Source organism: Bos grunniens, chromosome 3, assembly GCF_055505025.1.
Source record: "Bos grunniens cultivar Pamir isolate PY7600 chromosome 3, Bosgru_T2T1.0, whole genome shotgun sequence".
Taxonomy (NCBI): Eukaryota; Metazoa; Chordata; class Mammalia; order Artiodactyla; family Bovidae; genus Bos; species Bos grunniens.
In genome coordinates this window covers 14,784,969-14,810,590 of record NC_141167.1, presented here as the reverse complement: position 1 = coordinate 14,810,590, position 25,622 = coordinate 14,784,969, and the positions used below count along the sequence as shown (strand labels likewise).

Genomic DNA, 25,622 nt, shown 5'->3' with positions numbered 1-25,622 from the left:
AAGTAGTTTTCAACAATTATTTCGATATTATAACATGCATGATTTTCTGATATTTATTTTTCCTTTTTTTCCTGCCAAATATGCCAACTTCCCAACCCTGTCAACATTTGGAGTTTCCTATTGCATAAATTATCCTCTTCCCAAAATAAAGAGGCAACAGAAGAGAATCATGAGACCTCAAAACAAAAATCAAACATATGGTTGGAGAAATGGAATTCCTAAAATTGTTTAATTCAAAGAGAACTGCAGGGGTGGTGGAGGGAGTGCGGGGATTCAATTACTTAAGATTTTCAAAGTTAAAAGGAGAACCATAACTTTGAAACAGGGCACAAAATTTGAAAATGCCAGAAAGGATCTTTGAGAAGGATCTATAATCAACCTCTCTCAAAATTAGTATTTTTGTGGTAATTCTCCATATGACTTTGTACCCACTCAAGCTCACTGATACAGGCAAGGTGATTGAAAAAAATACCACGCCCCACCCAAGCCCTTATCTTAGGAAATAAAAACCGTCCTTCATCTTTCATCTCACCCAGGTTATAGGTTTTTATACAAAGTGACTGCAGCCACAGCCTAGTGTGGTGTGAAGAGCACTGAAGTGGGGACCGGAACCATGAGGGAATGAACGTCCTGTCCCAGGAAGGAAGCTGCCCTCAGACACTGGCCCTATGAGCGGGAGCAGGTAGGCACTGAGGATTCCATCGGATCTAAGCGCAGTGTCAGCTTGCGTCACGATTCGGGGTCTTCTCTGGGTAAGTGAGGGGAGAAGGAAAGGAGCTCTGCGTCTCCCAGGGGGAATCAGGAAGGAACCCCAAGCTGAGCGATATTCTTAGATTACTGTGCCCCGTCAACGATTTGTCAGTCTAATTGCATTGATTTCATTCTTTTTTCCCCTTAACTTCTTACTAAAGCTCTCTCTGAAGTATTCTAACTTGCTTTTACTGAGCTATGGGGAAAAGGAGGTTTGACCCAAGCCAGAGGCCAAAGTGTCTGGGGAAGCTGAGGCCAGAGTGATGAGTGTGGAAGGACTACCACAGCTCTACAAACAGGGACCGGCACAAATCTGGCAGAGAGGGGTTGCCAGAGAAGCAAGGACCTCTGGACAGTCTTAGGGGCAACAGCAAGCTCTGTTTCCTTCTGTTAAATGGAAAATCCCTTACAGTGACCTGGGTCATGGCTCTGGTATTTCCCGTGTAACTGTGGGCACAGTGGTCCTTAAGGCCTCAGGTGCCTCGTGTATAAAATGAACTTCATAATTCTGTTCTCAACACTGGAATGGGCTCCTCTGACCCTCTGCAGGTCAGTGGAGTAGAGGAGGACATCGGTGCCACTTCAAAGGGGCCCTGTACCCATATGCAGTCATTAGCAAACAGGCACAAGCTTAGGTGCTACTTGGCACTCTTCTGCAATGATTTATTTAAAGTCAGTTTGGCTGTTCTTGTTTTCATTTTCTTTCCATCCTTTGTTCTTCCCACTGGCCCAGAATGTTACTATAGTTAGTGGTTAAGGCAGTGCCTGGAACTCAACATTGATTGAAGGCCTCAAATCCACCAAATGTTTCTGATTTCATTTCCCAAGACAAATTTTACCCATGCAACTTCCTTCCATTTAAAGACATAGGACCCCAGAGCCCTCAAAAAGATCTAAAAGGTTAGAATTACCAAGCAGAGTCAAAAGCATTCAATCTTCTTTGCAAGTTTAATTTGATCCCATTAGATCATACTGGCTGGCTGTAATTGGCAAACTTCAGGCTACAGCCAAGTATGATTCCACACCACACTTCTCACATACCTTACAATTAAAAATATAAATACAACTAAAATATTAATAAGGTATTTAAACAGATTGAGTACCTTAAATATCCCAAGACTTTTTTGACTTAGTGTGCATTATAAATTCTGTGTTAATGGTCAAAAGACTTGGGTATAAATCAGAACTGTGCTGTCTGGTATTCTGACTTCCAAAACAGAAGGACAAGACTGGGCTCTTTTCAGAGGTGGGATAGACTGATACCACAGTTGACTTCCCTGGAACCATACTATATATACTTGTAACTCAGCCCAGCAAAATATTGTTTTTAGCTGATCAAATTTTGAATGGAAAATTATATACACTTGTATCTTTTTGCCTGGAAGACAGCTTTAGAACACTTGCCCCACTAGCAGTTTCTCTGCTTGGTAAGACCACCTGATGTGACCCAGGCATGCTTCAGATTATGTCCTCTCCCCATAGCAAAGAACAGGCAGCATTAGCCACACAGACCATTTCCACCGAAAAGAATGTTTGCAAGGCACACTGTACCTGATTGCCGAGGAAGAACTATAGACAGTTAAGAGTAAAGGATGGAGGAAATGGAAGAAAAAAAACAAAACAAAACAGAGAACATTTTGTCAAATTAACACTAAGGAATGAAAATCATGTAATCATGTTAACAGTTTCAAGAAGAACAACACATACTGACCATATTCTTATCCAGCTTCAGACTCAGGGATGAGGTTTTACAAGCTAAGAAGACCTAACTTTTGCACTCTATATTGCTCCTGTTAATTCATCCCTCTCACAGGTAATTAAGACAAAACAAAACTCAACAGACCAGGGTAAGACTGCTTGGAGCCTTATTATAACCCAAAACTTGGGCTGGATCTAAGGCAGAGCCATGCGACACTGCTCCCCAGCTCAGAGCAGCACTGGGTGGCTCTGCTGTACCTTGAAGACAGTTTTGACATGCCCATGAATCTCATTTTCCTGTTCCTAACTGGCTGCATGTCACTCTATCTGAATTGGCCACCTAAATCCTCTTTGCCAATCCTAGATCTACCTTAGGACCTTAGAGAATCCCGACATGCTGCTGAGTACATTTTAGGAGTCCTGTCATAGATGCTTTTTATGTCCCCGCCTGGCCCCAAACGAAGCTAAAACACAGCATGGCTCACTGTCATTCATGGCCTTACTCAGCATGGCTTTCTGGGGAAGACTACTGAGCAGGCTGAGAGTCCCGTGGGGCCTGGACACAGCTCTTCTAGCCCCGAGCCTGTGAGCCATATGGGCTCATGACAACCAGCTCCTTGGGGGCAATGGCCAGTCATTAGATAGCTGTTTCCTTATCTTACGATAAAGGTGCCTCCGCACCCACAAAGACCTGTTCAGTAGTGAAGAGAGGGCTCTGAAATGTCTCCTCTATTGGATCTCATACAAGCAACTGTGGACCAAATAGGGCACTATTTTCCAGATGCAACTATGCGGGGCTCTGAATCTTAGCCCACAGGACACTTGACACCTGCAAAGATGAGGGCCAGACACTGCATGTCAAGTCCCACTGGCTCCGGTCCTCCAAGCCTCGGGAGCAGGAAGTTGGGGTCACCCATCTGTCGTGTGTCAGGCTCTTTCACCTGTAAGGGCCACACAGGAGGAACGACCACCACAAAGGACTGGTTTTCTCTTTCTTACCCGGTATTTATTCTCTCCAATCTGCTCCACCTGAAACCTTTTTGCACATTTGCACTGAGCCACTTGTCTTGTGACCTATTAGTAGTGAATAAAACAAAAAGAAAAGTGTGAGGGATAAAGCAAGACTTCCTCTTCAAAGAAACAAAGATCTTCACATGTCATCAGAGAAGCTCTTCATTATGTATTTTTAGGAATTCCAGGCTTTTAACACACGCATTCATCTTCTGTCGTGAGTCTCATGGAGACTCGGTTAGATGCTGAATATAAAGGAAATTCACCAGTAATGATACAACACATTCTTCCATCTTGCTTCACAATTTCCTCAGAGAAATGTGCTAATATGCATGCATCAATATTAACTGACTAATTAACAGCAAATTATGAGTTGATTTACATCTCTACCTAGGAGCCTGGCCCTGGACCACTCCCCAGACCAGGCCCATTGCCTCTCCCATCTCAGGATCAATTCTATGAGCTCCTAATGAATTCACACTTTTTAGCACGATGCAGTTTTCAATGTGATACAGTTCTTAAATAGGCAGAGAGGCTGGTGGGTGCACATCTTAAACACTATGTGTCAACCCTTAAATGCTACATATGAAGATGCTCCCCTGGACCCTGAGGCAGAGTCTGTTCTAGGCAACGTGGTGCCCTGGAGAGGTTCTTTGAAACTGCAGAGCACCACACAGAGGTGACTCACGTGAGTGAATTCATCGAGACAGAGCCACAGCTCAATAGCTGGATACCCAAGGGGGCTCCACCATCCAACAGGGGATCCTCAAACAGAACTCCAGATAATCACATCCCAACAGACATGCTGAAAAGCTGATATGGCAATTGTACCTGACCAAATTCAGGACAGTAGCAACATGTCGTCAAAAATGTACGCAGAATACAATTATTTCTCATACCTCGTCTTCAATTTTATCTGCATCAGTTGTTGGTCGATAAGCATCCTTGTTGGGATGGAGAGCAGCCACGAATTCATAGTAATCAATATAACCATCCCCATCTCGGTCAAAAATGTCTGCAACGGCAGTCATCTCTAACTTGGTAGTAGGGAACTCTGGAGGAAAATTAATCACATTTTGGAACATTAACTAAGAGAAAAGGCTGGCTGGAGATTATATAAATACTTCTTTAAAAGAATTTGTCTTCACTTTTATTTTTCTGAAAACCAGTACATGCTCCCTTTAGAAAACTTAGAAAATACAAAAAGTTACAAAGAAGATAAACATCACCCCAAAATATATTATGGCATACTCAGAGCATGCCCCAGAACACACTCAGTTTTTGGCATTTTTGCTAATAGACTCATAACCCTCCCAACCCCCTATGAAATTTAAAACAAGAGACCTCCCACCAAACTTCAGAATATACTTATTCACTCCACTATCAATAGGTTGGATATTTACATTATTTCAGGAGAGTGACAATTTGGAATAAACAGGGTGACGTTTTCCTACGTTTAGATTATTGCTTTGGGTTCCTCACAACTGCTTTCCAAAGTGTGAATGTTACAATAACCAGAGTGACTTCTTAAGACATAAAGTGGACTACACTGTCTGTCAGATGGAAATCTCCGCTGGCGGCCCACTGTCTTGAGAATAAGATCTGATCCCTTCATGATGGCCAACAAAGCCCCACATTAATAGTTGTTTTCTATCTTTCCAACTTCACATCTTACCAATCTTGAGGTCATGACACTCCAGCCATGCTAACCTCTGAGAACCTGCCAAGTTCATTCGCCTCTCAGCACTTTGTACCTGCTGCGGTTCTGGCTCCGTCTCTACCCTGAAATCTTGACGTGGCTGAATCCTTACCATCACTTAGGTCTCAACTCAGGTATTACCTCCAGACAGGCCTTCTTGGGCCTCCACGTGAAGCAGCATATCTGTGAGCTGTGCTGTGTAAGTCACTTAACTAAATGCCTCACTTATTCCTTTTGCTAAAAATACAAGAGATCACACATTTTGTAAGCTTTTATACAGATGCCAGAAACTGACATGATGAGGGATGTAATGTACAACAAAATGATAAATATAATTAACACTGCTGTATCACATATAAAAGCTGTTGAGAGTAAACCCTAAGAGTTCTCATCACAAGAAATAATTTTTTTATGTCTTAAATTTGTACCTATATGAAATGATGTTCACTAAACTTACTGTGATAATCACTTCATATACGTAAATCAAATCATTATGCTGTATACCTTAACCTTATTCAGTGCTGTATGCTACTTACATCTCAATAAAATTGAAAGAAAAAAAAAATCTGAATTCCTATTGAACAACTGATATTGTGAAAAACTTGAAAAAATATTTAATAGGCATATCTCATGTCAGTTTCTGGCATCTATGTAACAGCTTATAAAATATATGATTTCATTTACTATGCTTCAGATGTTATCCCCCTCTTTTTAAGACAAATTTAAGGTTTGCACCAACTCCATCCATGCCAAGCAGGTTCATTGGCACCATTTTCCCAACAGTATATGATCACCTCATATCTCTCTGTGTCATATTCTGGTAATTCTTGCAATATTTCAAATTTTCCATTATTATTATTATATTTGTCATGGTGATCTGTGATCAATGATCTCTGATGTTACTACTGCAAAATGATAATGACTAGCTAAAGGCTCAGACAATGGTCAGCATATTTTAGCAATAAAACATTTTTAAATTAAGGTATATACATCATTTCTTAAGGTATAACACTATTGAACACTTAATAGACTACAGTATAGTATAAACATAACTTTTATATCACTGGGAAACCAAAAATCTCTAATGGCTCTCTCTGTTCCAATATTTGCTTTATAAAGGTGGTCTGGAAGTGAACCTGCAGTATCTCCAATGTCTGCCTGTACTTAGAACCTCATTATTCACAATCGTTAGCTCCTTTTCTAAACCTTGAATGTGTTTTGCTTGCCATAATGTGTCAAATAAGACTTGCTTTTTTTAATTCTAAACAAAATGAGGTCCGACTTCCCATCAAAACAATAGACCAATTTTACTAAGTAGGTACATTACTTCTGCTCCAAGACTTCAGCTTTCACTTAAGAAAGGCTGTTTAGCCAGAAATACAGCCTGCTTCTACAAAGCAAGTGCAGGGAGTCTAGGTGTGGCCTGGGTCTGGAACTGTGACTGGACTCACTGGATGCTAGAATGCCATCGATAAACTCCTGACGGGTTATCTTCCCATCCTGGTCCTTGTCAATTCGCCGGAAGAAATCCATCACCCGAGACTTTTTGTGATTCATCCAACGCATATACTTTTTCCTCCAGACATCGAAGTCAAAGTTGGCAAATTCCTTCAACTAGACAGAGATCAGAGGAGTCAACAAGACCTGCTGTTTTGGTCTTCAAACCTACCCAGAGCATACCCAAACTTTCAGACATCCAGCAAAGCCATGCGGGCCTTTTGAGGGGACCAAGAATGAAATCTCTGTGCTGCCTCTTGTGAAGGCACATTGGCTCCTTCACTTAAAGCCATGACTGCTTACACGAGCTGCGGTAAAATGGAGCAGTGAGAAAAACAGTAACTCAACAACCACCATGGAAGATACGGAGCACGCACAACAAGAGTGGGTGGGGTCAGCCTTGCTTTCCCTTGGCATTTTCTCAAAGGATCATCCCCTCAGATGGAAAAGAATGGATTCTACCCCAGAAGAGAAGTCCTCAGTGCGCCCCACTTATGTGGTGTTTCTTTTGGATGGCGCCAGAGGGAGTGAACTGCCCTCTGATTCCCACTCTAAGTATTTGGTCCTGGTGGACAGCAACGGGCCTGTGCAGTGGACAAAGTGATGCTGAGCTACTTGGACTATGCCAGTGACACGGACTCAGGATGACTTAAACAGTGCAGCAGTTTTCCCCCTGGTCTTTCAAACTCCAAAAAGTTGGAAGGAATGGGGAAAAAAAAAAAAAGAAAAAGCCAAAACCAAATATGCTTATAACTCAACTGGATCTACAGAAATAACAACAAAAAACACAGAACACTCACTTCTGGGCATAGCTGCTTTGATATGCACAAATAAAAAAATATAAAAGATATTAGCAATTTATTTTAGAAACTAGGAAGTGAAGTACTATATTTTTCAGATTGGTTAATGATACTTCAAAATAGATTTGCTTTTTATAATCTACTGAAGAATCGACAAATAACAGGATTATTAAAAAAAACTACTCATTTCATAATTGAGGAGCTTATATCTTTACACAAAGGGCTCAGTAATGGTCATTTTTATGAGCTGCTCCACACCTGGTGGTAACTTTGCCAAGTTAGGTTCCTGATTCTCAACCATGGCCGGGCACTAAGGAGGATGGTGCCACAGGCCAGACCCGCCGGGACTGGCTGGCAGCCTGCTTCCCACCACCAGCGCCACAGCCCATCAGCTGTTAGTTTCCTCACTCGAGTCTTCTCTCCCAGGGGGCCTGCAGGACTGAGTCCTGGCCTACACTGCTCCGTTGCTCCTTCTGCAGAAGTAGTGGGTCAAGGCACACGGGTCAGGACACAGAGCCTCAGGAGGGCTGTGTTTTGATAAGTCACTTCCCTCCAGGGATGGCTGCCTGGCGGGGCCTCACCTCCTCCAGCCGGTCCAAAGCGTCGTTCAGCTTCCGCTGCCGCTCCAGCGCCAACAGCCACACCTGCTGCCAGCGCCCGGAGAGCTGGTTGATCCGTGGATTTTTTGCTTCAGACTGTGAGAGGATTGGCATGGGAGGAGGGGCAGGCTGACTCAAGGACTTCCCTGAAAGGAAAAATAATCACGAGATCAGAAAAGCTGGTTTTGTCCATTCACAATGAGAAGGTGCCATCTGGCTGAACCTAAAGGATCTGCACAATGATATCCGGTCAGTAACTGAGGAAGGAAACACAGGACCTGGCCACACTGAGATATGGAAGCACAAACTGCTGCTCTTCCCCAGCCAACAGGTACCTGTCTCATACTTTCAATCAGTTCTGTCCCACTTTAGTGGACCAAGGAGACATCAACGGTTCTACAGGTGCCAACTTATTTTAAGAAGAAACTACTGTAAACCAAATGTAAACAGTCAGTGCTGATGACTAAAATAATCAGAAGGCCGCTACAAATGAATTGGCTTAGCCACCCCACAATTTCATACCAATTCAAAAAACTGGAGCCTAGCTACTGTCTAAGAAAAGTGAGTTTCAAAAAAAGATTTGCATTCCAATCCCATATGGTTTTTGAAATGCTCATCCTCAGGGAGCAAGAAGGACACCTCCTGCCCAAGGGCTCCACGTACTGCTGCCACCACGGGACTTCTCCATGAAAGGCGCGTGGGCTGGCTCTAGGATCTTCCTCTTATACGTCTTGGTGACCCGGTCCACATCAGGCTGCTTTCGAGTCATCTCCTCCATAAACGTCTGTTGGACACATAACAAGAGTTGAGAGTTTTCTTGGACTAAGATGGAAATAGGCAACTTCTTACTAAAAGGGCTAAGCCTACTACAAATGGACCACTGGAGATGTCTTCATATATGGCCCCACTCCTTTCAAGAAACACGATGAGTGAGGCACTTCATCAAGTGCTGGAGATGTGAAGGAATAAGACATGACTCTGACTATCAGGAGCTCACGGCTGAGTGAGAAAACCAGGCCAGGCAGAGCAATGAGTGGTACCCAGGTCCCCAAAGGCAGGCCTAGGATGGGCACACACAGCCCAAGTTGGGCAGGAAGGCTGCCTGGAGGCTGGTGCCTGAGCTGCATGCTGAGCAATGAGCCAAAGACTGGGGGCAGGGCGGTCCCACAGAAGCCTGACAGTGGAATGAGCCAGGGCCCTGATCACTGGCTGAGCTAGGGATGCAAGTGGAGGAGGGGCAAGAGGGACAGCTGGAGAGGCAGGCAGCAGAAAGGTCGAGAGAGGCCTTGTGTCAAGCTGAGGGACTGGGATTTTATTCTGAAAGCAATTGGCAAGGGGGTTACAGGTGGGTGGGCAACTGAAGGATTTTGATCCAGAAAAGAGACACCAACAGATCTCTGTCTTAGAGCTATTGCTCTGGCCTCAGTGTAGCAGGGAGGACATGAGATAAGGGGCTGGGTGGAGGGGCACAGACGTTAGGAACCTAATGTAGTAATTGAGGCAAAATACAGTGAGGGCGTAAGGCAGGGCAGGAGAGGAGCCACGCAGAATTCTGAAAGTAGAACAGATAAGACCCAACAACTGGCTAAATGTAGGGCTACAGAAAGAGAAGAAATCCGACAGGCTTCTGTGTTGGGTGACTGAGTGGATGAGGAGAGAGGAGGCAGTGTGGAAGGAAGGGTGGGGTTAGGGCCAGGGCCAGGAAAGAAGGCTGCAGTGAAGTTTCAGAGCTGTTTCTGGCTTCCTGTGTGTGCAGATGAGGCAGGAGATATGGAAACCCTTAGCGTACAGGTGCTGGATGAAGCCAAAAGCTAGAAACGGCCTTGGGTGTGAGGAGAGGGTTAAGAATGGAACTTCAGGGAACAGCAACGTTAACAAGTGAATAAAGGAAGAAGGGGGCTTCCCCGGTGGCTCAGTGGCACAGAACCCACTGCTAATGCAGGGGGCATGGGTTTGATCACTGGAGAAGAAAAAGGCCACCCACTCCAGTATTCTTGCCTGGGAAATCCCATGGACAGAGGAGCCTAATGGGCCTTAGTCCCTGGGGTCACAAAAGAGCTGGACATAACTTAGCTGACTAACCAACAACAAAGGAAGAGAAACCAGCGAAGAAGACTGAGCAGCAATGGTCAGACAGATGGTGGTGGAGCGGGGGCGGGGGAGAAAGATGGGGAGCTGGAAGGCATAAGGAATGAGAGGGGGTAACAGACGGGCGAGGGACTGGCCTTGATGGAAGAAGATACTCTTACTCAGGAGAGGAGGGGTCAATGTAGGTAAACTTGAAGGGAAGCACAGGGCGTTTTCACTGGTAAGGTTCACTACATACGCTAAAAAGAATTTACATCCGTGGTGTTACTAAGCAAAATCTATACTTGCATTCAGTGTAAATGATCATGGCTAAAATCCACAGTTTTTAACAACTGTTAAAAAGTATTTGTCTCCTAAGAATATATGGTATATGAAGACAGCTCAACTGAGTTTTCCTCCATTCAATTTAGTTCCGTGTGTTGTCTGGCCCATCTCTGGGTTCATGTAAGAAATCTTTCTGAATCCAGGTGTGATGGGATAGGTCCCAGGTAATGAGACCGTGGTATAGAAGCTAGTCAATAGAAAACAATAGTCAACAGACCCAGCCAACTCATGCCTGGACCCCCACCCCACAAAAACTGCGAGACAGTAAGCATGTTTTAAGCTGCTGAGTCTGCAGGACTATGTTCAGCAGCCATTAAAACATGGATGCACAGAGCAAAGGAAATGGGCTCCACGAGCCACGCAGGAACCTATGACCGCAGGACGCGGGTGGGGTACCTGGTGCTCAGCAATAAGGGCTTTCACTCGGTCAATGTTCTGAGGGATCGGATCCTGATCCCGTTGAATGAGGGTGCTCTCGGCCCACTGGATCCACGCCAGAAGTTCTTCTAAGAGCTCGGCATTTGCCACCAGTTCCGACAGGGCAGCTTCGAGGCGCTGCTGGTGCTGCTTAGCCCACGTCAGGACCTGCGGGGGAGGGAACCCACTGGCTCTCAGTCAGGCACATTCCTTATTTTCAAAGCCCCTTTTTGTGTGAGCCTAACAATGACTTTTAGGGAAAAGACCACCCAAGCAGTCAAGAGGCTTCTCTCTTGCTCCAGAGACAAGCTGGAATAAGAAGCCAGTTCCCCTGCAAACAAACGTAGCACATGGTCTTAGACACAGAAGGTCCCTGAAGGAGGAAAGAGCACGGCACGTGTCCACTGGACGGCATCAAGGCGCACGTCATGACGCCAGCATCGTCCTTTCAGGTTTCCGCACGTTATCAGGAAAACAGTCAGGACTAGAATGCTGATAACCTGACTCCTGCTGAGCTATTCAGGGCGAGTGGGGGACGGGACACTTGCGGTCTTCCTCTGAACCCAGAGCCCACCTCCTCGAAGCGCGCGCGGATGATGGTGATCCAGTGCTTGATGGTGGTGACGCAGTCAGGATGGCAGGCTGCCAGGATGACTTCTCCCATGGACACTGCTGTGCTAACGTCCACTCGCTTTTCCTCCACTTTCTTCATGAATTCCTAAACAAACGAGATTTGGAACCTTAAACCCACTCTAGCAGCACTGTTTACACTGAGAGGAGAAAAACGCTTCAGTGTTTTTTCTTGACTCTGTGTTGATACAGCCCTCTAAACGTCTGTATTTAGGCGTCTCTGGCATTTTCTTTCCAGGTCTCCCAGCTGTGGGAAAGTGAGGGACTTGTACAAGAATGACTTTCAGTGCACGAATGGTAAGGACTAGAAACACGGAAGCTGACCTCCTTCCTGAGCACTCCCTCTTTCACAAATTCGTGTTGATATTCATTTCCATATGTGTAAACGGTATTGGACAAAAATAGTGACAGCTACAAAACACTACAATGTTTTAACAATACCTATAACACAATGCAATCACAAAACCAAGAGTAAAATCTCTAGGTGGGAAATACAAAAATTAAAAAAGGAAACATTTCCCACCTCCTTATGACAGTCACACTGAGGCCCCAGACACCACATTATACCCTGCAGCTTGGTGAGTGGCTCTAGGGGCGCAGATCAGGCTTGGAGCTGGCCCGGAGGAAAGCCACCCAAGGTGTATACGGAGGGGTGGGGGTGGGGCGTGCGTAAAGCTAGAGCAGCCCATGTTTTCCTCTGGTATCAACACCAGCTGCTTGACTTGCTTATAACCTGCAAGTGCCACTTTTGCAAAAACCGAGAGGCTGAGTGGTCTGACACGTGGGGGTCAGAAAACCCACGTGTCATTTCTCCATGTGGGTGGTGTGGGGCCCCACACCCTGAGATGGGTTACCTTGTGAGTATCAATGAGAGACTGCAGGGCCTCCGTGTCATCGGGAAGTGCTCCCCGAAAGCGTAGCGTCTGCTCAGCTTCAGAAAGCCACTCCAGTAGCATGTGGATTGTGTCCCGAAACTCTTCTGCCTGAAATAACCAAGCACAAGAGCCTGAGCCTTTCTGTGCAGCTGAGGTCCCAGACAAGGCAGCCAGAGGGGGGTCTGGCCTATCATAGGCACCTAGAGGCTCTATTGAAGCCCCACAAAGGTCATTTTTCATCTGTGCAACTTTGAAAATCAACTGGAGTCATGATTTCTCTAATACAGATGTGCTAAATGTTCTTGTAGAACATTTAGAACACCAATTTTTGACTCCCTGTGAGACTGGCTGGAACCGATCCTGACAAAGAGGCTAGACTGACTTTGTTCAGGCCTAGCCCGGTGTTGTCTGACCTGCTTCAGGGCCTGCTCCAGCCGGCTCTGCTTGCAGACGGAGAGTTTGCACACGGTGTCCCAGCGAGTGCTCAGCTCCTGGAGCTGCCCCTTCACCCAGGTGGTGTCATCGCGACTGTTCTCTATCAGCTCCCGTCCGGATCGCTTCAGGACCTGAACAGTTCCTGTTCGCTTGCCCAGTTCCTTCTGGAAAACCTGGAAAACAGGAGAATTAGTTCGTCTCACAAATGTTTTGAATTCAAGTAGAACCAAAGAGAAAGCAGTCCTTTCTTTCAATTCTCCTTTGATAGGTTCTAATTGTGTGTCTTTTATGCAAAGATGGAGGTGGGACCACAAGGGAGAAAGAAGCATCACAGGACTTGGGTCTGAATGAGGGCCATGTGACTTTGGATAAGCTGCTTAACTGGAGTCCCTGCTTCCTCACCTGTGATACAGGAACTGTGCTATGCTAACCCCTCTGGAACTGTGGGACTTTTAAAACTGATTTTTATTGGAGTATAGTTGATTTACAACGTCGGGTTCGTTTCTTTTTGGGGGCCACAGCATGCCACATGTGGGACGTTAGTTTCCTGGTCAGGGATCAAACCCGCATTCCCTGCATTGGAAGCACAGAGTCTTAACCACTGAACCACCAGGGAAGTCCCTGTTATGTTAGTTTCTGCTGTACAGCAGTGAACCAGTTATACATACACCCACTCTGTTTTAGATTCTTTTCCCATATAATTTATTACAGAGTATTGAGTAGAGTTCCCTGTGCTATTCAGTAGATTGTTAGCTATCTATTTTAGATATGCTGCTGCTCGTGCTAAGTCGCTTCAGTCGTGTCCAACTCTGTGCGACCCCATAGACGGCAGCCCACTAGGCTCCCCCGTCCCTGGGATTCTCCAGACAAGAACACCGGAGTGGGCTGCCATTTCCTTCTCCAACGCATGAAAGTGAAACGTGAAAGTGAAGTCACTCAGTCGTGTCCGACTCTTTGCGATCCCGTGGACTGAAGCCTACCAGGCTCCTCCGCCCATGGGATTTTCCAGGCAAGACTGGGTTGCCATTGTCTATGTATATGTCAACCCCAATCATCCAATTTATCCCTCCCCTCTCTTTTCCCTCTTGATAAGAGCCCACCTGCCAGGCACATAAAAATCTGGTGTAATTTCAAGGTAAAGCTGAATGCTTGATGCTGAAGCAGGAGAACAGTATGCAGTTCAACATACAGGTGTAGGTACTAAATGCTGGTATGCACGGTGCTAGCTCGTCAGGTTCGCAAGCAGTTGAAAAGCACTCATTTTCATTGTAACAATCAGTGGAAAATGGATATCTTGAGGGTCTTCTGAATTTAAATCCAGTTTGATTCAACTGAGATATATAAGATTCAATTGAGACATATAAACAGGAAATGGGAGGGAACCTCAAAATCAAGTTTACACATTGGCACATCTGAATCGAACCAAGTTTGGTCAATTCTTTGTGACTGATGCAGAATCCCGGCAGCAGTTTGTTTACACACACAGAGCAAGGAGCCGCCTCTCTGACAAGCAGAGAGACAGGCTCTTTCCGACTTTCTTTCTAGGGAAGCCTTAGGAGGGCAGCACAAGCAGAAGGCACACAGGGATGGGGACCCAATGGCTCCACCCTCCACACAGCCCAGATCTCACCCCTCACCTTGTGGGCGTCCATGAGGTTCATGACGAGGTCCAGGTCTCCGTGGACAGGCTGGTCCTCAGCCAGCTGCGGCTCAACCTTGTACAGCCAGTCAACCAGGGCCTGCAGGGCGTCCATGAATTGGCCCGAAAACAGCAGGGCCTCCTCCAGCTTGTGCTGCCTGAGACAAGCACATAAGCCTCACTGATTTTAATGATCCTTTTATGAACAGCCCACAGTTCTGGCCATTGAAAGGGAACACTGCTTGAACTCTATCTAGAGACCACTGTGTCAGAACAGTCAGAAATATTATAAAAAGTGACTAAGAGATCTTTAGGTATGTTTAGGTAAACCACTCTTAAAAACGGATTAAGCATAGTACAGGTGACAGTAGAGATGCACTTCCGGGATCTTAAGAGTCCAGCTGCTGTACACATAGACACACCCTACGACCCGAGGTCTTTTTATTTACATTACACCAGTCCAGCAGAGGGTGAGGTTCTGTTAATGACCTGGGGCCAGCAGTTCAACTCCTAACTCTCCATCTAAGACTCTAGGGGGTCTCGTTACCTCTTTGAAACTCAGTCACCTCATCTGAAAAATTGGGAGTACAAATAATATAGAGCTATCATAATGCTTACATAGCATAGTGGGTACAAGTGGATAAAAGTACAACTTTTAGAACTAAATCTCAGCTCTGCCACTTGGCAGCTGAGTGAGCATGGGGGAGTCAAGAAACCTCTTTATGACTGTTTCCTCATCTGTAAAAGGGGGAGGACAGTACCCCCACCTCAGTGGTTGTTATGAGGATGAGTGAATCTCATGGTGGTTCAATGAGATACTTTATCAGAGGCTTTTGTAGAACATTCAACACAAGAGACAATCAGTGAGACAATTACCGGCATTACAAATTGGCGATTTACATATATTCATAGATCTATTAATACTATTGTTGGCTTGATTTTTATAGGCTTCTCTCTTTGTAATACAGTAAGTTTCAAGTTTAAGTAAGATAATTTTAATATATTTTCCTCAGATTAATGCATAATTTGTCACTCAATTAACTGGAAATACCAAGAAGCTACTGTCACTGATGCATTAGCTTCATTATTATTTTTACAGAATCTGGTACCGTCTCCTGGTTACTTTTGGGATAACACAGAGACCCAAGAAGGGGACATTCATGCTCACCTCTCCACAGACTTGCCACAAACAGTATCCCATTTGTCTCTGACTTCTCCCAGTAAGTTGTCAAGTTTCTGAGTGTCATCAGGAAGCAAAGTCTTCTCTTTCAGTGCTCTGCCTGTTCTAATTGTGGTATCATATACAGGCTGTTTGCCACCAAGAGTTTTCTGGAACTCCTGTTTTCAGAAAGGAAAAAAAAAATGCTGAAAGTCAGATGACACTGAGTTTTCAGGTGGTAACCAGATAACAGTATGAATGTCACTATGTCTTGAACTAAAATTAACAACAGCTTACCCTGAACAAATTCGTAAGGTTTTGTTTGTGCCACACACACCAGATCATGACTTTTTCTAAAAGCCCACAGTTTTAGCTGGCTACTCATCAGTCACTTTGTTTGAACTCTTATTTAAAATAAGCAATTGTCATGGTTAGACACTGTCTACATGCAAAATGGAAGGCTGGCTCCATGATCTTAACTGTTTAACATTAACCAATTAGTTTTCTTTCAGCAAGCTAAAAGTTTTAGCTTTTTCTTTTTTTAACAAGCTACAAACGTCAGTGAATCCCAAGCTCAGGAATGAAGAGCAGTGAGCCAAGGTACCTTATGTTTGGAGAGCTGAAGTTTAATTTTGTCTGGGTCGTTGGATATCTCCAGTTCTGAGTCCAGGTGACTTTCCGCATCTTCCAGCCAATCAATCAGCTTTTTCCAAGCTTCATGGAACTGAAATTATTGAAGAATAAGTTATAACAGGAATGGACATGCACACCACACAGCACTTTCATCTGAACTCAACACACGAAGCCCAAGGTTGTTCAGTAAACTGGTACCTTTCTCTTACAACTTACTTGTTTTGCCCGCTTTCTGGCATCATCCAGCGATCGCCCTCTTTCAATAGATCGCTGGACAACCTTCTCCCATCGAGACTGGACGCTAACCAGCAAATTTTTGATCAAAACAACGTCCTGTTTTTGGCTAAGGAACTTTAACTGATTGCCAGTTTGATCCAGCTCAATGATCTGGTCTCGATGAGCATTTACTTCATTAGCAAACACCTGAGGAGAAAATATTGCTGTTTTTAAACTGGAGCTAAGATCAAGGAGCATCATTTTCAACTGGCACTTGTAAAAGCAAGGGGGAATTGTAATGCCATTGTTACCTTATGCTCCTCTATCTGGGAAAGGACAGTGTTTAGAATCAGGCTGGGAGGAGAAGCGATGTTTAAACTCTGCTCTGCTAGAGTGAGCCAGTTGATAAATTCTTGCAGGGAATTCTGGAATTCTGTTGCCAGGTTGAGGGCCTCTTCCAGCTTTGACTAAATTTTCAGGTGCCATTCACATACACAAAAAGACAAGTACAGAATTCAGGAATTATAGCTTCAAGGACAAAGACGTGAATTGTATACCAAATGAAATGACTTCTAAGAAGGAAGCCTCATGTAATCAACCTCCAAACATGCCCTGTTTGCAAAGAAGGGGACATTTTGAATGCTAGTGTCTGAAACTCAGACAACTGTGCCTGGAAAAGGCAAGAGCACAGTTTGCAGCTAAGTTGCTTTCTCTGCCATTCCCCACTTGCCGGGACACTGATCCCCACTTCCTGGGACATTAAAGCACAGGAATAACGCCATTCATGCCATTCAGGGACTGTAAGAGAACAGACCCTTTAGTGGTGACAGCTGCAGGCTCTCCAACCCGCTTGGGGCAAAGTCTCAGTTTCCTTTAATGTCCTTTTTGTGACATAAAAACAACTAAATGAAAAGCACTTCACTGTGATGAAGATGCTCACTGCAATGCTTTCTGTTTAAATATGTTTTCAGAAAATATGGCACTTGAAAATGTCTGAGTGTGAAACATGCTTATGCTACAAGCAACAAAGGCAATAAAGGTCAGAATATTTCAAGTAAAAATGTGACAACATTAGATGTAAATTTTTAGTCATTTTTATCTAAATCAGGATGACAAAAACAGTGCTTCATTCAGGGTGCATGCTATTTCTCCATGAATACATCCCAATTTTAGCCTGCAAGCTCAGAGACTTCCACCCAGAACACCTGGATGATGGCCTTTGCCTCTGGCCCATCTATCAGGCGGGCAAAACAGGATAATGACAGGTTGTTAAAAATGAATATATACAGAATTCTCACAGAAAAAAACACCAGCAACATAATAAAAACGTTCATTACTATTAACTGGCTTATGAATGCTTTTTACCTTCCTCTTGGCATTTTCAGGTTACTTCTGTAACCTAACAAATACTATATGGAGAAGGAAATGGCAACTCACTCCAGTATTCTTGCCTGGGACATTCTATGGACAGAGGAGCCTAGCAGGCTATAGTCCATGAGTCGCAAAAGAGTCCCATAGGACTTAGTGGCTAAACAACAAACAAAAGCATTGTAAAACTCAACCCACCCTATTCCTCCAACACCCCTGTTTCCCCGCCTGACCCCTGCTTATCTTTGGGCAATGTCTCCAGGGTTTAGCCTGGCTACAGTTAGAGGCCAGACTTTAACTTTTGGAAGCAGGGTGGTCTCTGAAGCCTCTGCAAAAAAAGGCTGGAGGTAGCTGTGGGTTCACCCAGACCCCTCCCCTACCCCTGGCCCAGTCAGAAAATAAGTGCCTGGTGTCTACTGGGGGAGCAGGGCAGTGCTCTGGAGGAGGGCAAACTGAGGCCTGCCTGGACTGGCCACTTCAGCGGCCTAGAGCCTGCACCACCCGGGCAGGGAGGTTCCAGGAGTGCTGCCACCCGTCCCCACTGCTGGATCCAGAGGCAGGGTCGGCACGGCTGCTGAGTGCCCCTTTGCCCTGCGGGAGGGCCTGGCTGCAGCATGCTGCAGAAGGCGGCCTCCCGCCCCGTGCCGTTCCCCTAGAGCAGGCTGGGAGAGAGGGGAGTTGGCTGGGCCAGACTGATTTCCCAGATGATGGGAAGTAACACCAGTAAAAAACATCAGCTGCCCCCCGCCCCAAACACTACAATGAATGCTACAAAAACGCAGACTCAATATAAAAAAAAAGTAGAAAAACAAAATCTACCTCAATTCTATCAAAGAAATGTTTCGAAGTCAATACACTGCAAGTTCCCAGATGGCAGGAAATCTTTCCACATCACTTTATCTACATAGTCTTTAGCAGAGCTTAAGTTCAGCAATTCTGCAATGTAATGTTCTTGCAAAATCAAAAATGATATCTTTGATAGCTAGCCTTCGTTTGATCAGTTCACCAAGTACAGTCGACCCCTCAACAACACAGGTTTAAGGGCATCAATCCTTTGAAAAGTTGAAAATCCACGTGTAACTTTATAGTCAGCCTTCCATATCCATGGTTCTGAATCCAAAGATTAATCAATCAACTAGGGATCGTGTAGTACTGTAGACATATTCAGCGCGGGGGAAAAAAATTCTGCACACCAGTGGACCCGCGTAGCTCAAACCTATGTTGTTCAAGGGTCAAAACTGTATTCCTCGAGGCTACTTGCTCCACTGTTAGGAAAACCCTGTAGAAACTTGCTGATGATGAGTCAGAATCTACCTTGGTTTCTTTAATGAGTTCTACATTCAGTAGGAATTATAAACAAGAGCCCGTCCAAGAATTAGAACATAGCCATATACTCGGGTCCTCTGTCCATTTTTCATGTAACAAAGTTACCAGACCCCCACACTAGAAGGATTCTAGTAAATTAATGCTTCTCTCAAAACGTTAATTTATAATGTGAATATGTGGTTTCTTTCTTTCTGCCCATTCAAGTTCACGATGACAGAGTTCACGTCTTTACGTTTCCACTGTACACCTAGCACAGTGCCTAGTACAAACAAGCCTGATAACTGTTTGTTCAATGGATGTTCAACGGATTTGGACACATATTTAATGTTTCATTTGCCCAGCACAGAAACTGTGTGCAGAGTGATATCCTGAAACTCTGTATTCATAAAAAATACTGTTTGGGGGAAAATGCCTTGATCTCTGATCACTTTTCTTTTGAAGACAATTTGATTTTTGAGGAAGAGTAGGACAAGGCCATATGATTTATTGTTCGTGAATTTTGGTAACTAGAAATCAAATTCCTTGTGAGGAATTATTCATGATACTCCCTGCGTATCGTTCCTAACCTCCCATTCTCAAGTCACCAACTCCAACAAAACCTATTTTTAAGTAGATGGAATATACAGTCCATCGCTGAGCAGTGCCTTAACTGGTAGATGCAGAAAAGGGACGCAGTATTATAAATATTATAAAAGCAAGTATCAGCAGAAACTAGTAGCATCAACGCAACTTGACATGGATGGAAAATAGAAATGTAAAGGCAGAAAAGATGGCTTGATTAGCACAAAGCCAATTCTGAGGATATCAGTTCTGCTAGCCTGTCACAATGCAACTGGGTGTTAAAGAACCCTCCATAGAAACTAGCTAACAACTGCATGCAGTCATTAAGAAAACTCCTTAAACAGTCACCAGACTGAACTTTGTGGTGATACCTTTCTCTCTTCCATCTTACTGCTGACCACATGCCACTTTTGTTCCAAGAGTGCCACGCTCTGTTCTGTCTTTGAACCGGATCCTGAGTCATCACGGCTGAGAAGCATTAGCCTGCCCTTGTCAAGCAGCTGATTGTAAGTCTCTTCCTTGGCTTTGAGCTGGGAATAGAGTTCCTATAAGAAAGAGCAAGAAAGAGGTCAGTAATGCCAATTTCTTCAAAGACACCCACACACAGATGTACGAGCATAGTTTGGAAAAGCTGAGGAAGGTCTCATTTGGATTAAAATCCTTCCTTTTAGATTCAACTGATGAACAATTAGGGAGTGAAACCCACCATTCTTCCTTAACATAATTTTGTCACCAACAGAATTTTTTAAGGACCAGTGACCACAAAAATGGACCCCAATAATTTATTTCTCCTTTTCCTGAGGAATTTGCCTAGAAATTACATTGCCTTTTGTTCTCGGACACTTTCTTAAAACACTGTCAGTTTCTATTGGATTTCCCTGAACCGTCCCCTACTAAGACGTCTTTTTCTTTTCTTTCCCCTGCTTTTTTTTTTTCATTTTTTTGGCTGTGCTGCATGGGCAAGCAGGATCTTAGTTCCCCAACCACAGATTGAACCTGTGGCCCCTACAGTGGAAGTGTGGAGTCTTAACCACTGGACCACCAGGGAAGCCCCAGTAGTCTTTTTCTTAAATACCACCATGTCTGTGTTAGGTATTTGTCTTCTTGATGCTTTCACTTTCAAATCAATACTGTATCAGACAATCTGATTAACTTGAAATTTGCCAGCTCACCAGGGTATTTCTTGCCAATTCTTCCCCGTTGCTACTGCTGCCTATCATAGGATGTTAGAAACCTGTATATACGCAGCAGCCCCCCCAGCACTATTTTATCAGTAAAAGTGTACTACTCGGTAGACTCCCAGATACACGTCTCTGTGACTTCATAAAGGAGCTACTGAATATGGGATGCCTGTGATCAACTTCAAGAAATCTATTACCATGTGTGTATCAAGTTGTTCCCTGGCTGTTTCAGGAAGTCCTCCTGTGGGCTTCGATGCAGAAAGCTGGGTCTCCATTCTAGTCAGATCCAAGAGGAAATCTTCAATTTCACTATGGAAACCCTGGGCCTTTTGAGAAAAGACATCAGAAAGGTCAGCAGTCAATTCTAGTTTCCAAAGTAAACTCTCTAAATGATCACACAAGGAATTTTTAAGGGAGGCATTAGGCGCTGCTCTCAGGCAGGGCTGCTCTGTTGCTGGATGAGCACAGGGCCAACATATTTTTACAACTCAGCAGAATCCCTCAGGGCTCACTGTAACACAGAGATGTCTGATACAACCTGATGAACTGACTAAGGTACTGCTGAATTTGGATATGGAGGGACCTGACTTGATCCAAGAAATAGCCTGATCTGTGAACAAGGTTTGTCACAGCAATGATCTCCTAACTTTGAGTAGGAGATGGAGAGGCACTGGACAATAAACTAATCCAAAAAGAATGACCCAATTAAAAGCTGTTCTTTCCAGACAAGTCTAGCACAGAATTGACCTTCCTCTCAAGGCAGACGGTTCTACACCAAACTGCTTTCCTTTCGTTGACTGAGATGCACTTTCTTCCAAATGTCATGTGCACAGCTCCATGGGGCACTGACGGAGCTGGTCAGTGGACGGAGCGTGTACCTGCTGCAGAGTCGACTGAAGCTGCTGCTCCCTCTCCTCTGTCTTTTGTAACACTGACTCCCAGCACTGGTTCATGGTTTCCAAACGGCTCCTTAAGCTGCTGGCATCGTCTCCAGCACTAGACTCAAGAAGCTCATTGCCAGCTTTGTTGACTGTTTCCACTGTGGCTTGATGGGCCAGAACGTCATTTTTTAGAACCTAAAAAATGTTGAACAACATAATTTATCTCTACAGGTATCATTAAGCCTGGCTCTCTAAGGTATGCACAACACCAAAAAGCTTCTGGTGGCAGTACCCGATCTCAAACCAATAGGCTTAGAGATAAAAAACGACAATACTTACATGGTGCTTTGCGAGCTCAACTTCAATGACTTTTGGGTCTCCACTTACTGGTCTCTGAGCGTCCAGCAACTCCTCAGTGTGAGTCAGCCAGCTCATTAGTTCCTCTAAGGCATGTTGGAACTGGCCAAGGGCCAAGAGAGCACCTTCCAGCTTATGCTACTCAGAAAATGATACGAAGGGAAGGTTTGTTAGGAAATTAGGTAACAGTAGACAGTGGTCCACGTGACGCGCTCTGCCATCTGCCTTACCTGTCTGTGAGCAATTTTCTCACCCAGGTTCTCCCAGAGGTGTTTGAGTTCTGTCAGGGGTTCTCGGATAATATCTCTGTCCGTTTCGTCAGTAGCTTTCTTTAACATTAGTTCACCCTGGTGATTGAGCTTCTCCATCTCAATTTGCTGTTGGTAAACTTCCACTTTGAACTCCTACCAAAGACATACTAAATGTTAACAGCACAACAAGTCTTTAAAAGCTAAAATGGGACTTCTCTGGTGGCCCGGTGGTTAAGAGTCCGCCTGCCAGTGCAGGGGACACGTGTTTGATCCCTGGTGTGAGAAGATTCCACATGCCACAGGGCAGGTAAGCCTGTGCACCACTAAAAACTGAAGTCTGTGCTCCGCAACAAGAGAAGCCACGATGAGAAGCTGCACACTGCAGCTGGACCGTAGCCAGCCCCCACTCGCAGCAACTGGAGAAAGACGGCGCACAGCAACGAAGACTGAGCACAGCCGAGAACAAGACAACTTGCCACCCAACCAAAACAGACAAAACCAAAAAAGAAGCAATCCTCCTTCAAAAACCGTTCCCAGGTACAAACCTTCATTTCATTTAACTGATCTTTAACAGTGTTGAGGTCGGTGCCGACAGGGGGCATTGTGCAGAGTTTAATCACAGTGTTATCTAGCCAGTCAAACATAGCCTAAAATAAAAAAAAATACAAATAAGCAGTCAAAAAACAAAAATATGAAAAATCACGAGACAATTAGCATGATCTCTGCTAAACAGAGTTAAATCAAAGTACCTTGTGCTATTTGTGCACTGAAGTTGGGGAAAGAGATAGAGATAATGATCTTTACTTCAGTAATATGGAGACTTAAGAATGAAGCCAACATGACTGGAATAATGTCCAAAATAAACTACAATTTGGAAAAGCTAAATATGAAAAAATAAATAAATAAAACACCAACGTCTCACAGCCAGCTAGCAAGCCCACGATGTGCCACAGCTATCGTGCCACACTGTGCTTCAGGACAACCTGGGTTTGGAATTTCTAACAAGCAATGACTTTGACAGCAAGGCCAGCTTCACTCTATAGCCTCCACGAGGATAAATTATATGATAAGCACGCAAAGAAAAGCATGGTAAGAAGCCTAAGCTTCTGATGTCAGAACTTTCCTCATTAGAAGTGGGAAACCAGCTAGAAATACAGCGCGAGCACCTCTGGTTTGAGAATGCTGCAGTCCTGGGAAGGTGACCCACTCACGACGGACAGAGAAACCACAGCACCTGTGTTTCCCCAGTGGTCACTCTCGGCCTCTCACCTGAAGAGTGTCCTGGTACTGCACAGCGGCTTGCATGGCATCCTCAAGCTTTTCCAGCCTCTCTCTCCATGTTTTGTTTAAGTTCTCCCAGGCATTGTTCATCTAGGGGAAAAACAGTCAATCAGATTCCCCAATTCACCCCACTCTTGGTGTGAGTCCGCTCATGTTTCACCTGAACCCCCTGTCCACTTCTCCACACCTCATCAATGCTCTTCTTCACTTCCGGCTTCTCAGTTTCTCCGCAGGCAAAAATCAAATCTGCTCCAAGGATTCGAATAAACTCCAATTCCTCATGCAGACCATCTGTCTCTTCCTTAATAGTCTACATGAAAATGAACAGAACATTAGCTAAAACAGAAAGAGGAACAGAACTTCCCAAACTTTGCAAATGTAATTTATACCCCATCAAGAGCAGATGCCACACAGAATGATCAATTTCATTAAAGTCTTTCAGTGTTCTCAACATTTCACTCACCTAAATAGTGGAGCTTCACAGTCTGGTTATTTTTCTAATACATACATCAAATATGTTTTTAAATATTAACATTAAATATATAAAATAATTTGAGAAAGGTGCAATGAGCGTCAATAATTTTAGCAAAGGTCTGCAGAGATTATAATCTATAATCAGAAGTCTATAACGGAGAAGGATATCAACAAGGATAAAATAAGAGTATAAGTCACAAATTTAAGAGCTGGGAGATGTGCAAAATAGGAATACTAGACTATATAGTCCTGAAGAAAGTCAGTTCTGTGCCAGATTCTAAAAATTGGTTCGTGGATTGTCAATGACAGAGGTGAGGAGGTGGAAAACGGCCGACATAAAAGAGACATAAGAGAAAGAATACAGAATATCAAGACTATCTTGGCTTGTCCTAAATGGACAAGATGAGGTAAGAAATGCATTTAATAAAAACTAAGCTCCACCCAAATACTAAACAAAGGTATGTCAAAGTATGGATGGTAAGTCCAGAGTTTATTTTCTTTTCTATTTCCTATTTTTCAACATTAATCGAGAAATAAGGTACACCAAAGTGAGGACTAAATTCAGAAATGAAAGCAAACCCAGATTTTTGAAGCACATTCTAATAATTTGAATTGTTAAGTTTAAAACTGATGACAGAGCTTTTGTGTGACGGATCTGCTGTGTATCACAACGGGTGACTGCATGTACCTACACAAGTGGTAAAGCCTGTACACTAAAAAAAGAAAGAAATTTACTATAATGAGCCCCACACCCCAAGTATAAAGGCATACTATTAAACTTAAAAAAAAAAAAGAAAAAAACAAAAACAACTTTTAAGGCACTCAGCCCGGCTAAGCAGCTAACACAACATACTTGGCTAACGCGCTTTCCTGGAAGAGGTTTTGTTTTCTTACCTCGGCAGCTTCAACCTGTTGCTTGATGATGGATGGGTCAATGCCAGGGCTTTCCAAGTCATGCACGATGTCCTGGGTATCTTTGATAGTGGTGAGGAGGGCTGCCATGTCATACCAGAACTTCTCTGCTAGCTCAAGGACATCGAGGAATTTAATCTCTCGCTCTTCTGCCCGAGCTTTGATGTCCTCCCAGAAGAACACCATTTGATCCAACTTGTCCTGGATCTCTGAGAGGGGATAGGAGAGTGAGCAAGACTTCTCTAAGGGCTGCGATCAGCCTCATCAGATATTAGATCTAATCCTCGTACTTTCACTGAAATGATACTTTAAAAGGCTCTAAAAATACATTACTGAAACAGAATTTCCTATCTTAGCTTTATTATTTCCATATTCTCATTTTCCACTTGTGTTGGCCTCCCACATAAAGAGATCACAGAGGTAATGTGGAAATGAGTTCTCTGTTAAAAAAGTATTGCTAAGACGCTTATAAAGGGGCTTGGATGAAAACTCTATTTCTAGTATTCTGTGTGGAACCTGGTATGTTTCCCATGGAAATTGTATAAAAGGTAGCTATGTTC

At 44.1% G+C, this 25,622-nt stretch overlaps 1 protein-coding gene across 35 annotated transcripts in view; it reads right to left on the bottom strand.

The window, feature by feature from the left end:
• MACF1 (microtubule actin crosslinking factor 1) overlaps window positions 1–25,622 on the bottom strand; it is a 340,643-nt gene that overhangs the window by 14,200 nt on the left and 300,821 nt on the right. For 21 of the 35 annotated variants that reach the window (XM_086380225.1, XM_086380366.1, XM_086380376.1 and 18 more), the window contains 24 exons: window positions 25,045–25,271; window positions 23,864–23,986; window positions 23,665–23,766; window positions 22,941–23,042; window positions 22,375–22,548; window positions 22,127–22,282; window positions 21,785–21,982; window positions 21,104–21,232; window positions 20,097–20,270; window positions 16,782–16,937; window positions 16,471–16,677; window positions 16,226–16,345; window positions 15,631–15,800; window positions 14,461–14,620; window positions 12,802–12,996; window positions 12,368–12,496; window positions 11,458–11,601; window positions 10,863–11,051; window positions 8,694–8,838; window positions 8,037–8,200; window positions 6,610–6,772; window positions 4,359–4,513; window positions 3,448–3,522; window positions 2,302–2,319 (listed from right to left, as the gene is read on the bottom strand). In XM_086380225.1, the coding sequence (XP_086236351.1) occupies window positions 2,302–2,319; window positions 3,448–3,522; window positions 4,359–4,513; window positions 6,610–6,772; window positions 8,037–8,200; window positions 8,694–8,838; window positions 10,863–11,051; window positions 11,458–11,601; window positions 12,368–12,496; window positions 12,802–12,996; window positions 14,461–14,620; window positions 15,631–15,800; window positions 16,226–16,345; window positions 16,471–16,677; window positions 16,782–16,937; window positions 20,097–20,270; window positions 21,104–21,232; window positions 21,785–21,982; window positions 22,127–22,282; window positions 22,375–22,548; window positions 22,941–23,042; window positions 23,665–23,766; window positions 23,864–23,986; window positions 25,045–25,271 (3,575 nt within the window). Of the gene's footprint in view, window positions 1–2,301; window positions 2,320–3,447; window positions 3,523–4,358; window positions 4,514–6,609; window positions 6,773–8,036; window positions 8,201–8,693; window positions 8,839–10,862; window positions 11,052–11,457; window positions 11,602–12,367; window positions 12,497–12,801; window positions 12,997–14,460; window positions 14,621–15,630; window positions 15,801–16,225; window positions 16,346–16,470; window positions 16,678–16,781; window positions 16,938–20,096; window positions 20,271–21,103; window positions 21,233–21,784; window positions 21,983–22,126; window positions 22,283–22,374; window positions 22,549–22,940; window positions 23,043–23,664; window positions 23,767–23,863; window positions 23,987–25,044; window positions 25,272–25,622 lie in introns of those variants that run through there. The other 14 variants (XM_086380415.1, XM_086380422.1, XM_086380427.1 and 11 more) reach the window with 4 other exon arrangements.